The following is a 15,785-nucleotide window of genomic DNA, read 5'->3' on the forward strand; positions in this document are numbered from 1 at the left end:
AAGAGAGAGAGAGGGGGAAGACAAAAAAAAGAGGAAATATAGCAATATAATAAATGAATAAGTATACGGTACAGTGAGAGAATGGATTAACAGTACCACAGGTGAAAGACCATGCCATGGTATCTACACACCATTTAAGTTCAGCTCCAGATAAATGTTCCAGGCAGGTGTAACAACAACGGCATAACCAAACACCAATGAGACAACTTCCTGAACCCAGTCAAACCACTCTGTCAAGTCAGACAGACGGGAAGTCCCACATAGGAATATTTCACTTTCACATTTGACATTGCATCAGTAAACAAAGATAACTTAGAAAATAAAAAAAAAAAAAAAAAAATATATATATATATAGTGTCAGTCCACGTAATTAATTATAACTTTTAGTCAGAAAAAAAACACAACACAATAAAACAGACGGGCACACAATACCTCAGTTGACCAGAAACATTCAGCAGATGGAAATAATGGCTTACATGCAGCCATAATCACAATATCCCTCTTGGGTATAGTTGCATGTTTCCCATAACACCTCTAGATGGCAGTGCTGCGTTACAATCTTCAGCAGTTGAATCACAGTCCAAGGCCCCGCAATGCATTCTGGTGCTTGAAGTAAATGCGGAAGCTGCTGTACGTAGCCGTAGTGATACCGACGTCACACTTAAAACTACACTTCCCTTCGCTCTCATGCTGATTTGAATGCCGTGCAGGGGTAGCTTTTTTTTTTTTTTTTTTTTTCCTTTTTCCAATCGCTGATCTCAACTGAAGTTTGCTCTGTCGGCTTCACGAAGAGCCTGAAGAAACTCCTCGAAAATGACAAAAGTGTCGTCCGGGCTGAGCATCGTCGAAGTGTGCGGCGGGGAAAGGCAAAGGGAACCAAAAGCCATTTAAGTCCCAACAATGCGGCTCAAACAAAGACTGCAGTGATTTGTGGTCTTTTGGTGGTTTTGTGTGCTGCTCTTGCTAGCTAAGGGCTTGGTCCCGTTACAGTTGCGGGAGTGTCGGCGGCTCACCGAGATGTCTATGGAGGAGCAGGAATTCCCCGACGCGGTACTGGTGACCGAGGCCGGGCCGCAGTGGCTTCGAGTAGAGGTCGAGCGTCTCACCCGGGAGCTCCGCGAGACGACCCATGAGAAGATCCAGGCGGCCGAGTACGGGCTGGCGGTGCTGGAGGAGAAACAGCAGCTCAAGCAGCGATTCGATGAGTTGGAGTCCGAATACGAGACGGTTCGACATGAGCTGGATCAGCTGAAGGAGGTAACCTGAGGTCGTGGCCACCGAGCCAGGCACTCTGAAATGTGTAACGTTAACCTTAACCGGCAACGGTACCGGGTTAGTGAACACACGGCGTTCAACCTATCACGGTAGTCTGTTAGCAGCGTAGAAACAGTTAAGATTTTGGTGCAACAACGGTCAACATTCTGTCCAGTGCTGTGAACGTGTCAGTCAGAACCACACCGTCTGTAAGTTAAGTCACGGTTCTGGTTCCTGTCGAGCTCAGCCATAACTTGGTAGAACTTGAGCTCGCGCACTCAAACGCGATAAAGTGTCAGTGAGAGTGAACTGACGAGCTAATGGTGTCTGGAAACTGTTGTATGAAGTCTGTCGTAAGGTCGTGATGAGGCAGCACAGTTTTCTAGGTATTCGTGTGGTTTATCGTTTATGTTTTCCCTTCACGTCGACAGATGGAATTAACCCGTCTCCTCGGTCACATGCCCGTACTTGCTCTCGGTATGTAAGGTTGAGGCCTTCAAATTAGATGCCTGCAGCTGCAGCAGTATGTCTAAATGTGGATGCCTATGTGGCCAACCTGCTGTTTTGGTTTATTGGGTTTAAAGGTAACGGGACGGGTCAGGCTCTTATTTAACTTCTAATACTGGACCTGTATTGCAGGAATCCGTGATTCAATTATTCCTAGTCATCATTTTAATGTCACGTATCCAGAAGGAAAAAAACAACAACTAGTAAAACTGTTGTTGCCTATATCCACAATTGCATTATAAACTAGTAAAAATGCAATTTCTGACAAAAGAATTATGACCATGCAATGCCAAAGTGGCTCATTTCAGTTATGACCGCAGTAGATATGGTTCTGACTAGTAACAATTGGATTGTAGATTGCTGACATGTTTTTTTTTTTTTTTATTAATGAGAACTCTATTACATGTATCCAGAATGTGCATTTTAGATATCAGAAATGCAGTTATGAATATCTGAATATTTGATAGCCAGATACACATCATTAGCAAGATGTCAGAGATGTCATTTTCCCTAGAATGAATGACGTTGTGGATCTCTAAATCAACACTTCTTGATAGGAAAAAATGAATTGTGGATATGTGAAATGTCCTTTTGATAGGAAGACAGGACACGGTAGGAAGACACTTCTACTTTTTAAAGATTGAAGAGGATGTTAGTGTAGATATCTTTAATTACCATTCATACTGACTTGGAGAAATGCTTTTATGGGGATTTAAATATAGGTGTGTGTGTGGTTCAATAAACGTTAAACGGTTCTAGTAGAAAAGACGCATATTTAAGGCTTGTTTTGCTGTTTAAGTTCAAAGTGAATCTGGAGAAAGATAATATCCCTCCATGGTATTTGTATAACTCTCTTATCCTGATCTCTATGTGTGATTTCTGTTTGTTGGGGAGACATTTCTCTAGCCTCCGCTTTCCCACCAGCTGCACCTTTTTTTGGGGGGGATTTGTCCATGTGGTTTGGTCACTGAAGCAGTTTTAGAAGAGCCCTTGGTTCTTCTATGGCAAGGAGGTTTTTCCATCTTTCATCAACAGCATCAAAGTCAGCTGCCTGAGCCTGGTGTTACCCAACTCCAAAGAAGAAGTGATATTAGCTGCTGAGCTCCTAACGTGTGGGAAGAGTTGACTGCATTAAGTTGGGGTTTCCCCTCCTGCTCACTTTAGTCTGAGTCTTACAGCCAGTTTGTTAAACTGAAGAGGAACTGCTCCCTGATGCGTTTCCACGTTGGTCTCGACATGCGACGGCTGTGGTCGCCGCTCGTTATCGACCACATCTCCATCTTAATATTTATTAGTTTATTAGAATATTTCTTTGTGTGCTGTTTCGCTGGTTGCCAGGAAGCCACAACTGCATAATATTGTGTAAAAAATGTCAGCTTTGAATAGTGAACCAGATAGAAGCTCAGATTGAAGTTAGTCTCCTGCTTAGCCGTAAATAAAAAAAAATGAAAAATCTCTGTTGTAATCACAATCATTACTACACATTACTACTGCATTCAGTCCAATTTTCAATTAGGGCCCCAACTAGCAATTATTAGGGAATCAGCTTTTTTAAAATATTGATAGTTTGGCTATTACATGTCTCAAAATAATAAAATTGCTTGTTACAATTTCCCACAGTCACGTGCTCATGTTGCTTGTTTTATTCAACCAACAGTTGAAACCTTAAATCTAATCCGTTCACGGTTCACATACATGACAAAGAAGAGCATTGAATCCTTAAACTGAAGAAGCTGCAACCAGGGAATGTTTGATTTCATGTTCCATTTAATTGATGGGTTAATTGAATAATTGTTTTCCGGCTCTATTTCATGTTTAATGAATTCCACCTCCAGTCCCGCTTGTGTCCTCTCTGTATGATGTCTCACTGACTTATTCTCAGTCGTGATTTTTGTCCCCACTACTATATTATTAATGGCATCGACTGAGTCCAGTCACTGTGACTCACTGTTGTCGTCATAGTCTTGGTATCTCATGATTCTGAGTGCTGCTTCTCTCTTTAGTCAGTGAGCCAACCATGCATCAGCATCCCCCACAGTGCTTTAGGTTACAGATGTATTTCACATCACGACTGACCGCCGTTCCTCACACACATCCTTTTGTTTGACTGGAAACCTTTGAGGAGTAAAAGGTGGGGTGAGGTGCTGGTGGGAAGGAGAGCTACAGCTCTTGTGCTGGCTCCAGGGCTTTGTTGGACAGTAGACGTTGGCTCAGTGCTCGTTGGCTGGATGTCTCCAAGCCTTTTCGTCAGATGGCTGTGGGAAGCTGACGTCAACCTGCTGTCCTATTTAAACTATTGCTTTGACTCTGTTAGACCCTGCCTTGCCCACCTCCCTGCTATTGAAAGGCCTTTGTTGGACCAGAGAGTGAGTGCGTTTTGAATGTGGCACCAGTTCCTTCTGCGTCTTGGGGAGTTTTTTTTCGTGGGTATCGTGGTCCAAAGTGACTGAAATACATGTCATAATAAATTCACTTAATGACAGGCTCTTTGTATTTTTGAATAAACAGTTTGGGTAAATTAACCCTTCTCTATCGCCACCGTCTTTGGTTGTTCCGGCAATACTTGTGATTCAGTCTCATGAAGGTGATTTGAAGTTGGCTCGTGAATGAGATTTTGAAGGGCTTTAATTTTGAAATGCTACATCAGAATGTCCTGGTTCTCTCTGAGTGACACCTTGAGGTGGTCTGCTATTAACCTGAGGTGAAATTATTTTGTAACTATGCACCATTTCCTCTAAAATCAAATCTGAAATTAGACAAATTGTCTCATGTATGCGATTTTGGAGGGCTTTAATTTTGAAATGCTACATCAGAATGTCCTGGTTCTCTCTGAGTGACACCTTGAGGTGGTCTGCTATCAACCTGAAGTGAAACGATTATATTATTATTTATAATTATTTATCATTATATTCCTTTTTCTCTGTCCCCAGGCCTTTGGACAGGCTTATTCAGCCCACAGGAAGGTGGCAGCAGATGGGGAGAGCAGGGAAGAGTCACTGATGCTGGAGTCTGCCAGTAAGGAGGCTCTCTACCAGCAGAAGGTCCTGGATCTACAGAATGAGCTCCGGCAGGCCAAAGGCTCCCTCACGAGCGTACAAGCTGAAAACGATCGCCTGTCCTCCATTGCCCTGGAGATAAGAGAGGTAATCGTTAATTTATACATTTATACATTTTGGTGTTGTAAACGTGTGTAAATATTTTTCCTAAATCAAAAGTTACTTTTTTGGTAGTGTTAAAATCAGATTAGTTTATCTTTCAGTTCAAATGGAGGCCAGTATCAAAGCACCTTTGTGTTTGAAATGGTATCCAAGAATTCAAACTGGTATAGAAGAGAAGGTCAGTAGAGCTCACTGAAGTTAAGACCAGACCTGCACTAGTTCTCAGGGTGACTTGTTTGTGCTCGTAGCGGGGGAGGGTCAGTTAGCGGGATTGCCGTGAAACCAGCAGTAGAGATGATGTAATGGTCCAGTGTGAGTGACACAAAGGATGTCCTCCACCAGGGCTCTCTGCAGCGCCGGATTGGTAAGTGGACCATGTCCTCCTTCCGTCATTATGCATGCCTGCCAAAGTCTTTCCCCCTGTGGATATGTGAAACGCGCTGATCCTCATTTCACTTGACCAGCCGCTCAAAGGCAGTTAGAACGTATGTTTAAGTGCGTTCATCCCCTTCTCTGCTCCTGTGTACAGAACTCCGAGCTGGCAGAGCTGCAGCGAGGTCAGCTGCGCGATGACATGAGAGAGTACAAGGTGCGAGAAGCTCGTCTGCTGCAGGACTACAGCGAGCTGGAGGAGGAGAACATCTCTCTTCAGAAACAAGTGTCCGTGCTGAGACAGACCCAGGTGAGACCAAGAGGATAGAAGATACACATTTTCAACCGGGTGAAGATCAAAAAGTAATGTTTATTTCTGTTTAAACACCTTTTTTGTTTTATTTTACATTCAAAGTTTTGTTTTATGGTCACTGGACACTATTTTCATGGTCATTTTAGACAATATTAGGCACTTTGGTGAAATGAAAAAATTAGATTTTGAAGGGCTTTAATTTTGAAATGCTACATCAGAATGTTCTGGTTCTCTCTGAGTCACACCTTGAGGTGGTCTGCTATTAACCTGAAGTGAACTTATTTTGTGACTATGCACCGTTTCCTCTAAAATTAATAAACATAAGTGGAGAAATCAATGTCCTGGTAGCATTATTAACGGTTTCATTTATATTTTTGAACACCTGCTCAGGTGGAGTTTGAAGGTCTAAAGCACGAGATCCACCGTCTGGAGGAGGACTCCCAGTGCCTTCACAGCCAGCAGGAGGAAGCCGTGCGTCTGAGAGAAATCGCTGAGCGACAGCTGACGGAGGCCTTAGAAACCATCAAAACGGAGCGCGAGCAGAAGGCCGCTCTTCGCAAGGAGCTCTCCCACTACATGACCATCGGCGGCTCTGTGTACAGCAGCTCCTTCAGCATCTCCTACGACAACCTCAAACTCCACGAGGATTCCTCCGCCGTTACGGAGCCAGACAACGACGATCTCATCAGGGGCTTTGAAAACGGCTTGGCCAAGATGGGGGAAGGTGACGGAGACAACAGAGCCGGCGTGAACAAGAGGGGAGATGCTTTCAAGCCGGCGCCGAGCCTGGTGGACGACCTGCTGAGCGAGCTCAACATCTCTGAGATCCAGAAACTTAAACAGCAGCTTGTGCAGGTAATGAAATCCACGAGATGCTCTTTGACAGTCCAGCTCCATTACTCCATTCCATTACTCCATCTGCTTTTATTTAATCATTTTGTTGTTGTTGATTAGGCGCTATAAAGTTGGCCAAATAACTGAAAGTGCTTTTATGTTCACGTGCGCTTTCATGTTAGGTGGAGCGGGAGAAATCCGCCCTGATCAACTCCCTCCAGGAGAACCAGAAGCACCTGGAGCAGGCCTACGGGACTGTGTCTGAGCAGAAGGAAACGGTCAACAGGCTGACCGAGAACCTCACCGCCATGAGGAAACTTCAGGCCAGTAAGGAGCGCCAGTCCGCCCTGGACAGTGAAAAAGACAGGGACAGCCACGACGACGGAGACTACTACGAGCTGGATATCAACGGACCCGAGATCCTCCAGTGCAAATACACCGTGGCGGTGTCCGAAGCTGGCGAGCTGAGGCAGGAGTTGAAGACTCTGAGGTCGCAGTACGAGGAGTGTCGAACCCAGTACGAAGGTGAGCGAGCGCGGCTGGACGGCGACATCCAGGAGTTGAGGTCGAAGTTGGCGTCCCTGGAGAAGGTCAGCGAGGCGGACAAAGCGGAGGTGGCTCGTCTGGAGAAGGAGCTCCGTCTGGTCAGCGAGGCGGCGGGAGAATCGCTCGGCAGCCTCAATGTGGCACAGGACGAGCTCATAGCGTTCAGCGAAGAGCTGGCCAACCTCTACAACCACGTGTGCATGTGCAACAACGAGACCCCGAACCGCGTCATGCTCGACTACTACAAAGAAGGAAAGGCCATAGTGAGAAAGGGCCACGAAGGGAAGGAGCACCAGCCTTCCATACTTCTCACCAACGGGCTGATCACCGAGACTGAACCCGGGAATTCCAGCGGCGCCTCGGTCGCGTCGGCCCCAGAGCACCGGCCGGAACCCATGAACGTCTACAACCTGGTGGCCATCATCAGGGACCAGATCCGCCACCTGCAGCAGGCGGTGGACCGCACCACGGAGCTGTCGCGCCAGAGACTTGCTAACCTGGAGCTGAGCACGGTGTCGGACAAGGACAAAGAGGCGTGCATGGGAGAGATCCTCAAACTGAAGTCCCTACTCAGCACCAAAAGGGAGCAGATCGCCACCCTCAGAGCCGTGCTGAAGGCCAACAAACAGGTCAGAGACCACCCTGTGTGTGTGTGTGTGTGTGTGTGTGTGTGTGTGTGTGTGTGTGTGTGTGTGTGTGCATTGTTTCTCAGAGGAAGGATGTTCATTGTGTCTCAAACTGAGAAATACAACAGAAAAGGGTAATAGTCTTAAGCTAAAAATAGCCACTGAGTTTAGACTTGCAGGGAATGAATGAATGAATAATGAATGAATGAACGAATGATGATATAAGACGTTGTTCCTTTTAGACGGCTGAGGTTGCTCTGACCAACCTGAAGAGTAAGTATCAGAGCGAGAAGGCCATGGTGACCGAGACAATAATGAAGCTCCGCAACGAACTGAAGGCTCTGAAAGAGGACGCCGCGACGTTCTCCTCTCTTCGAGCCATGTTTGCCACGAGGTAAGATTATACATAACTTTAGGACAAATTTACATTTCAAAAAATATCAAAAGAGCATTGATATTTCTTTATGATCCTGCCAATTCTGCCTCTTTTCAACACATTTTCCTCATAATGAAACTACAATTCAAACTATTTCATGTCAGTGTGCATGTTTGTGACAGACACAAAGCATTGTGGGGATTTCTGATGTAATACTTGTGCGAGTGAGCTAGCAAGAGACGTCTTCCTCCACCCCCCCATCTGGAAAACGCTGTCACGGAAATGGAGAAAACATGTGACAGTAGCAGCAGTTCAGGGCACATTGCTCCACCTGCTGGAATTAATGTGCATCTTCTCTCTCTCTCTCTCGCTCTCGCTCTCGCTCTCGCTCTCTCGCTCTCTCGCTCTCTCTCTCTCTCTCTCCCACGTCTCCTCTTTCTCTCTCTTCCACGTCTCCCCCTTTCTCTCTCTTCCACGTCTCCCCCTTTCTCTCCCTCAGGTGCGACGAGTACGTGACTCAGCTGGACGACATGCAGAGGCAGCTGATCGCCGCCGAGGATGAGAAGAAGACCCTGAATTCTCTGCTGCGTATGGCCATCCAGCAGAAACTGGCCTTGACCCAGCGCCTGGAGGACTTGGAGTTTGACCACGAGCAGGAGCGCCGCAACAGTGCCAAGGGCAAGACAAAGGCCAAGGGAGCCTCTTCCAGCCACCATGTAAGTCCCAGCTTGTACTGCAGAAGCGGCTCTGAGCCACAGAGCACCGGCGGAGCCTCGGGCTTCTCATACAAGGCTCTATGTGGGCTTTTTAAACTTCTATATCTATATTTTAAGATTTCCCTTTCTCTCAGGCTTTGCATGCACTCGTTCTTTTTAACACAAAGAGCTCTGTTTGTAGAGACACAATATATGGCACTCTAGTGTTATCACTATGTAATACGTCTGTACTGTTAGCAATACATGGTTGTGTTTACGATGTTGGACCAATGGAGAACTACTCCTTTCTGTTGTGCTTTCCTAGCATAAAAACAATCATACTTTAAGTTTTATGTTTTCATAGTAAAATTTAATTTTTTTTTTTAAATCTCCTGAGCGTGGAGTGTATGTCTTTCTTTTTCTGTGTGATATTTCTATCATTATTTTGGCCTTTCAAATTTGCTGTGATAAGTATAAGCTGGTATAATAAATATGTAATATATGTCTATTCATAAATATGTAATATTTATTTAAAAAAAAACTGCCATTATTTACTTCAATAATTATGTTTTTTGAAAGGAATATTCTCTATTTTTTTGTATCAAATAAATTCAGAATTTAAAAAGGTTTATGTCGGCGTACAAGAGTGACGTAAAAAAAACAAAAACTGTCAGAATGATAATCGTCTGGTCAGCGACTCGTTGAAGCCTGCATGCATCACACGCCCGAGTCTCTCGCTTCCTGCTTCCATCCACGTCTCCTAACTCTCACCTTCATGAACCTCATTTCAGTAATTAAGTGGAAATTGAAATTTCAACGATCGATCGACAATCAATCTAACGTGATTTACTTCTTTTCCATTTGCAGTAAATCTATCATGCCAAGTGTCCTTAAGGAGGTCCGTCAGAGCGTCTGTGATCTGGTTCCTTCGCTCTCTAATCACGGTCCGAAATCATGGCGCCGCTAACGCAAGAACATACGCAGCAGTATTTTACAAGGGCCTTGTTTTAGAGTGCCAAAAAAACAAATATGTAACGTTACGTTGAACACGCAGAAAGAATGACTCATCGCATCAGTTGCCAACTGCGGTTCCACCACTCCTATGCCAACAATATGACAACAATATGACAACAATATGCCAACAATATGCCCCGCTATTATTCCTCAACCACCGGAAGAATCAAGATGCGTGTTTTGCTAATTACCCATTGCCTGTGTAATCCTGACTGCACTTTTTCTTCCTCACTTACTCTTAGGTGATTCCTCTCATCATACTAATTGTTTCAAGTATTACATGATGTGTGTTTGTTTTTTGTTTTGTTTTTTTTTACCGGATGTGCATGTTTATCTACCAGATTCTTGGTGATATTTTCAAGTGATTCAACATATTTTGTATCCCTATTTATTTCATAGTGATCTCTGAGCTTTCACTCGCTGGTTGAACTCAACAGAAGAGATGAATACGCGTCGTTTTTCCCTTTTGGCCTTAAATGTTCGGGTGCCTTCCTATCAGCCCAGAGACACTTTCAAAGTTATCGGTGTTCTTGATAACCTTTTCTCCTGTTCAGCTCGTTAAAATAGTTCAATATATTATGTTCACTATATGACCCTGGGAATATGGAGCTTCACTTTCAGGGTCTTCCTACATTGTTGTGTAATGGAGCTGCTCTTTTGTAGACATGGCAGAGCTGTTACAAAGTCAAGTATGCTTGTTATGACTTGAGAGTATTAATGCAAAGCTTATTTAAAGATGTTTAAGTTAAGGTCAGATGTCGATAGTGTTCGTAAACTTTATTAATGAAGGAGAGTTTTTAATGTAATTTTTTTAATACAACTTTTTTTTTTTTTTAAACCTTTTGAGTCCTAAAATCTGCAAACAAAGCTGCAGCGCCATTTTCTGTTACAAGTGCAATTTGCAAACATGGCAAGAACAAGACAACTAAATGTTTATGAAATGTAAAAAAAACAATATTGTTCATGTTGCTCACATACTTGGTCCTAATTGCTTTTTAAAAAAAAAAAAAAAATGTTTTTACTATAACTGCAATTGTATTTATTTGACACTGTTCAGACTACATTTCATAAGGGAGTGTGAGCGGAGGTGCTGGTTCTGGTGTTGATAAGACTGAACCTGTGGTGAAACACTAGCTCACTCATGACGTTGGGCTGCTGTCTCTGCTAATGGTTATGACTGGTGAAGAAATAAATCTAACTTTCACAATAGTGTGGTTGTTGTTCTTTATGAATAAAAAAGAAAATAAGGCAACCACCATTTCACACCATGCTTTCTTCTTCCACTGTTGACAATATATTTTTTTCCCATAATGCTTAGTTCTTTAACTGTTGAGAAATCAAAAACAACATGCATACAGACCACTCAGCAGCTAAATAAAAAGTACATTATTGTTCATACAAACATCTCACTATGTATAAATAAGGAATACAATAGATATAGACCTCAAACTTATTAATGTTAAAAATGTGTACACAATAAGCTATTTATTGTATCGTAATGTACATACACTTTGTTTAGTCTTGAGTAAAACATGCGTTTTTACTGGAGGAAGGTAAAAATGTGTGTGTGTAAAATGTTCCCATTCAAATTCTGAGATTCAAGATAAAACAGATTTGTTACATTAAAATCATATTATAGCGTATATGCACCTAGTTACATATTCAATATGGATTCCAGTTTGTCTGTATAAAACATAGTTTGTATTGGTCAATAATTCAATGAGTGCATGCTGTCATTTCTTACATCTTTGCAATATTCATCTTCATTTCCGGTGAAAAGTATCGTGTGGTTTTTCTGTTTTTTTTCCCCCTTTTTTCAAAAGACGTTTACGTAAGCCACTCCCTGTCTACGCGGTGACGTCATGGGGGGCGTGTCCAAAACAGAGGACAGAAGGGACTCCACAATGGGAGGTTTGTGTGTCTTTCTAGCGCTTTATCTTACCGTGTTAGCCCTCTTTCTTTCTTTTAGCGTTAATATCTGCACATTACTTCCACGAACTTTAACATTAACCGCAACATTAACGACTTTAACGGTCGCCCCGCTTTTCCAATGACAATGTAACGTCCCAGTCCTGTTTGTGGGAAAGTTTCTCAACAACACAACTGCCATTAGACAGAGACTTACTTTACAGACGTTAGCCTGTTGTCAGTGAATGGAAGGGCTGCTTTGTGTTTTGTCTTTTAAAACGTGTCTCTGTATAACGTGGACAGACGGTTTTCACGAGCAGCTGACGGAGGACAGCGCCTTCCTCCGCGCTGACCGGAGGCTGGACACGGAGCGGGTGGACAAAGTCATCCTGCAGCTGAACAGAATCTACCCGCAGATCCTGTCCGACAAGGAGGCCACGAAAGTAGGTCCTCGCCCGAAGCTGCTCCGCTGTCCTGGTTCGCATGCAGGCAGAGGTGGAGGAGATGAAGTAAAAGTGACACCACCGCGTAATAATACTCATTATAATATAACATATATAATAAAAGTAAAAGTTTCGCATTAAAAACATACAGCAAAGTTTAATGCAACATATTATACACTTATTATGCGGCAGAATGACGCTTGTCAATGTAATACTATCGTATTTTACTTTCCTATTATTACTGCTGTATCAACTCGTAGCAGCACTTAATGTTGTAGCTGAATGTGCTGGAATTTAATACATATATATTACATCATATTCCATGCATATTTGCAGAATCTTAATCTATAAAGTAAAGGTAATGTGATGGAGTAAGAAACACATTATTTCCCCCTGAAGTGGAGTAAAAGAATGGTTTGAATAAGATGCAAATGAAAACATCTTTACAATTGTTCTTCAACAAACATTTTAAACTGACTTGAGCAAGGTCTGCTTTATGTTGTAGCATATCTTCTCCAGCATCTGATTCATATCACTAATGCATTCAGATTTATGGGTCTTCTGGCCTGAACAGAGGCTGCGGTTTAAAAAAAACAAAAAAAAAAACTGTGCAGAGAAATCCTGTTTCATGACAACACGATGAAACAAACAACTCTGATGTGAATGAATGGAACAATTCTACTGGAGACGCTTCATTCTGGCCATTGTAAGCAAAGCGCTCCAGGAAAGGGAATTCCATATCGTCGTGGTCATCGGTGGTCATGTTTGAACCGTCGTTGTTGTCACCCAGTTCAGAAACTTGGACGTGCCCACGAGCGTCCGACTCGGTGAGCTCCTGGCGCACCTGCAGGGGAAAGGAGAGGAAGCCTGCAAGGAGTTCTACAGAGCTCTGCACCTGCATGTGGAGGAGGTGTACTACAGCTTGCCCACGCGGCTCCGCCTCAGAGGTGTGTGTGTGTGTGTGATATTCATTCATTCATTCATTATTTGGATATTATTTATTCTACATTTTAGTCAGCACACTAAAACAATCTGATCCAGATTCCTTAGATCCTCTGGCGTTTCCACGCGTCTACCAACAGAGACACGCTCTGAACGACAGAGGTAAGACGGTCATTTACAATAACCTGTGTCAATATATGTGCAACATTCAAACTGTAGATGATTTAAATTAAGGATTAGTCAGTGATTTAAAACCTGTTCCAGGCTAGAGGTGTGCTCGGTGGTTATTTAGCACCGACACACCGACACACACACACACACACACACACACACACACACACACACACACACACACACACACACACACACACACACACACACACACAGCTGATGGTTACATTCATGTTGTTGCTGCGTTCATCTCGCTCCAGGTCCCTTCTTCTTTCTGGGCTGCTTCAGCGTCGCAGTGGGAATGGCTTTAATCTATTACTACAGTGGTGAGTGGTTCTCCAGTCGGTTAACGTCGCCTGACATTGTCAGATGTTACCTTTTTAGTGCATGCATGTGTTTTTGAAAATAGAACTCCAGCTTGATGCTGTTCATGCAGAGTTACAAAGACGATGCGTTTTTTTTGTTTTTTTTGTCCTGTAGAGGCTAAAGTGACGGGAGGGAGCCGGGCCCTCGGGATGGCTGCTCTGGGTTTGAAGAGAAGAGCGCAGGAGGTTCTCATATGGTACACTGAAGACAGACTCCTGAAGTAAGGGGGGGGGGGACTCCTTCACAACCAGGTGCTTCAGCAGTGCTGCTCGGATAAATGCCACGCGTACCAAAGCACAGCACACTATATCTTTTCAGGATTTGAATACTAATTTTGTACACAGTTGAACTGTATATATGTTGTTTTTTTCTTCGCGTGTGACATTTAGATATGGGGGTCAAATTCAGATTTGCATTTGGCAATTTGCTCTTATTTCCTCATGTGTTGATGTCTTTTGAAGTGGATTAAAGGGACTGGATGCACTCGAGGGATGAACGCAGTGAAAGCAGAAACAAGCTAATTAAGTGACATAAAACAGCTTTTACAAAGCGATCGAAAAAGGAAATAGTGACTGCACTCGTGATAAAATAAGGCATTTTAATTAAGAAAATATGAACAATTGCAGGTACATTCTTGACCATATATTTTTCAGTACTTCAAAAAGGATAGCCTCCATCTCATCAGGACTTTTTTGCCGGTTTATATTTATTATCCTTAAACGCAGAAAGCAACAACCTGCATTGTGTGATCTTCCTCACACTTTGATGCTGAGACTCATTGATAACATTTATTTTGGTAATGAAGAATCAGACTTCCTTCTCTGCTCAGTTACCACTGATGTCAAGCTTTACTAAAATGCATTTCAGCGTTCTCTCCAAATGTAGTCAGAAACTAAGATCACTGCCCAAAGCAGTGGAAAGAGAAGCGACTGTCACGAGCTCTTGATGGAACACGGCTGCCCTCTGGTGGCCAAAAGTGAACGTCTTCACCCAAACGGCACACATGTGCTGGCGCGTGGATTCATAAGGGATCCTCGAAATTCTGCTTCTCACGTTTAAACAAAAGAAAGATTCGTCATGTGTCGAACCGCCATAAAACAAAACCGAGCTGTGTCCGTAGAATAGTACTTTAGACGAGAATTGCAGCCACGTGATCGCTTCTACCAATGATATCCCGCTCTACCAACGTGGTGCATTGTGGGTAGAGTTACTACCCAAACAAACGAAACAATTATCAAGTTAAGATTCATAAATATGATGCATAGTCGCACACAAACTCGTTTCCAAGGAACCATTCAACAGCTTTGTTTAATATATGTAATTATTTTTTTACAACCCGAAAATTACACCATAAGTAAAACCAAGGTGGAGCGCTCCGTGTATATATACTTGACAGTACGGCCTGTTTTAGCGTGTTGTATGAAAGGAGAGAAGGTTAGCACTCCCCTTGACAAGGATGGAATTGGCCCTCGTGGCCATCAACACACATACGGTTAAGGCACTGCCACCTACTTCGTGGCATCTATAACCATATTTTTTTTTCAATCGTTCGTCTTTTGTCTTTCTCTAAACAATGCCTTACTATCTCTGGAGTTCGTACCACGTCTCCCGTTTCTCCCCACTTACTTAAAGACCGGAATCACGCATGAGTCATTTCCTGTGTCCTTGTTTCTGAGTCGGGCAGGATGCCAACTTTTATTTTTCCTTTTGGCCTGACCTCACAGAGCAGCTCACCCCATCTAAATGTTTATGAATCCCGCCATCTTCTTTCTTTCTGAGCATTTTGCCCATCGTTTATCGACGCGTTTCTTTTAAGCCTTTATTTAAATACGTCTGGCAGAAAATGTATTTACAGATACGAGTTGATGGTATTTCTCAGACCGTATGAACACATTCTTTGAACTGAATAACATAGAAAAGGGTCTCTGAACACACAGCAGCTGTTATGATGGTGCTTTGTTAAACTTTGAAAAGATGTATTCAATCTGCATGGCTTTGTTGTTGTTCTTTTATTCAACAATTTTGATATTTTATAAGGAAATATTGATAATTGATTTCTGATGTTTATCAATGAATGTCTTCTCATTAATTCAGTGCCTGACAGTTTGTCACATTCTGTGTTTGGTGTAAAAAAAAAAAAAAAAAAAAAAAAAAGCCTTAAATTTAGAAGTGCCATTATTTGTAAAACTGAGACTTTTTTTTCTTCTTTGTACAATAAAAAAAAAATGCATTATAAGAATAAACAAGACAACAAACACAC

General features: G+C 42.9%; 2 protein-coding genes and 1 non-coding gene across 3 annotated transcripts; all 3 read left to right on the top strand.

Annotated features, from left to right (window-relative positions):
* Positions 1–757: 757 nt before the first annotated feature.
* Positions 758–10,904, top strand: bicd2 (bicaudal D homolog 2 (Drosophila)). Its single transcript, XM_068712082.1, has 8 exons — positions 758–1,257; positions 4,692–4,904; positions 5,449–5,601; positions 5,995–6,459; positions 6,621–7,613; positions 7,853–8,004; positions 8,486–8,702; positions 9,549–10,904. Exons 1-8 carry the CDS (start codon positions 1,018–1,020, stop codon positions 9,549–9,551), a joined length of 2,436 nt encoding a protein of 811 aa, XP_068568183.1. The 5' UTR covers positions 758–1,017; the 3' UTR covers positions 9,552–10,904.
* Positions 10,905–11,557: 653 nt separating this feature from the next.
* card19 (caspase recruitment domain family, member 19) lies at positions 11,558–15,784 on the top strand. The gene is made up of 6 exons (XM_068712083.1): positions 11,558–11,606; positions 11,907–12,046; positions 12,837–12,993; positions 13,088–13,150; positions 13,420–13,485; positions 13,640–15,784. Exons 1-6 carry the CDS (start codon positions 11,558–11,560, stop codon positions 13,747–13,749), a joined length of 585 nt encoding a protein of 194 aa, XP_068568184.1. The 3' UTR covers positions 13,750–15,784.
* LOC137874104 (U6atac minor spliceosomal RNA) lies at positions 14,938–15,065 on the top strand. The gene has a single exon (XR_011103274.1). It is a non-coding gene; the product is annotated as a U6atac minor spliceosomal RNA (small nuclear RNA).
* Position 15,785: the final 1 nt, after the last annotated feature.

This window comes from Cebidichthys violaceus, unplaced genomic scaffold (assembly GCF_023349555.1).
Source record: "Cebidichthys violaceus isolate CVI_PGR_0920_01 unplaced genomic scaffold, fCebVio1.0.p SCAF_17, whole genome shotgun sequence".
Lineage (NCBI taxonomy): Eukaryota > Metazoa > Chordata > Actinopteri > Perciformes > Stichaeidae > Cebidichthys > Cebidichthys violaceus.

What these genes read in the sequence shown, in the direction of transcription:
- bicd2 (XM_068712082.1), top strand. Translation starts at nt 1,018, where the DNA reads ATGTCTATGGAGGAGCAGGAATTCCCCGACGCGGTACTGGTGACCGAG. An exon ending in TGCTGAAGGCCAACAAACAG is followed by an intron (nt 7,614 to 7,852) that starts GTCAGAGACCAC and finishes TGTTCCTTTTAG; the next exon opens with ACGGCTGAGGTTGCTCTGAC. An exon ending in CGAGCCATGTTTGCCACGAG is followed by an intron (nt 8,005 to 8,485) that starts GTAAGATTATAC and finishes TCTCTCCCTCAG; the next exon opens with GTGCGACGAGTACGTGACTC.
- card19 (XM_068712083.1), top strand. Translation starts at nt 11,558, where the DNA reads ATGGGGGGCGTGTCCAAAACAGAGGACAGAAGGGACTCCACAATGGGA. An exon ending in AAGGGACTCCACAATGGGAG is followed by an intron (nt 11,607 to 11,906) that starts GTTTGTGTGTCT and finishes TAACGTGGACAG; the next exon opens with ACGGTTTTCACGAGCAGCTG. An exon ending in ACACGCTCTGAACGACAGAG is followed by an intron (nt 13,151 to 13,419) that starts GTAAGACGGTCA and finishes ATCTCGCTCCAG; the next exon opens with GTCCCTTCTTCTTTCTGGGC.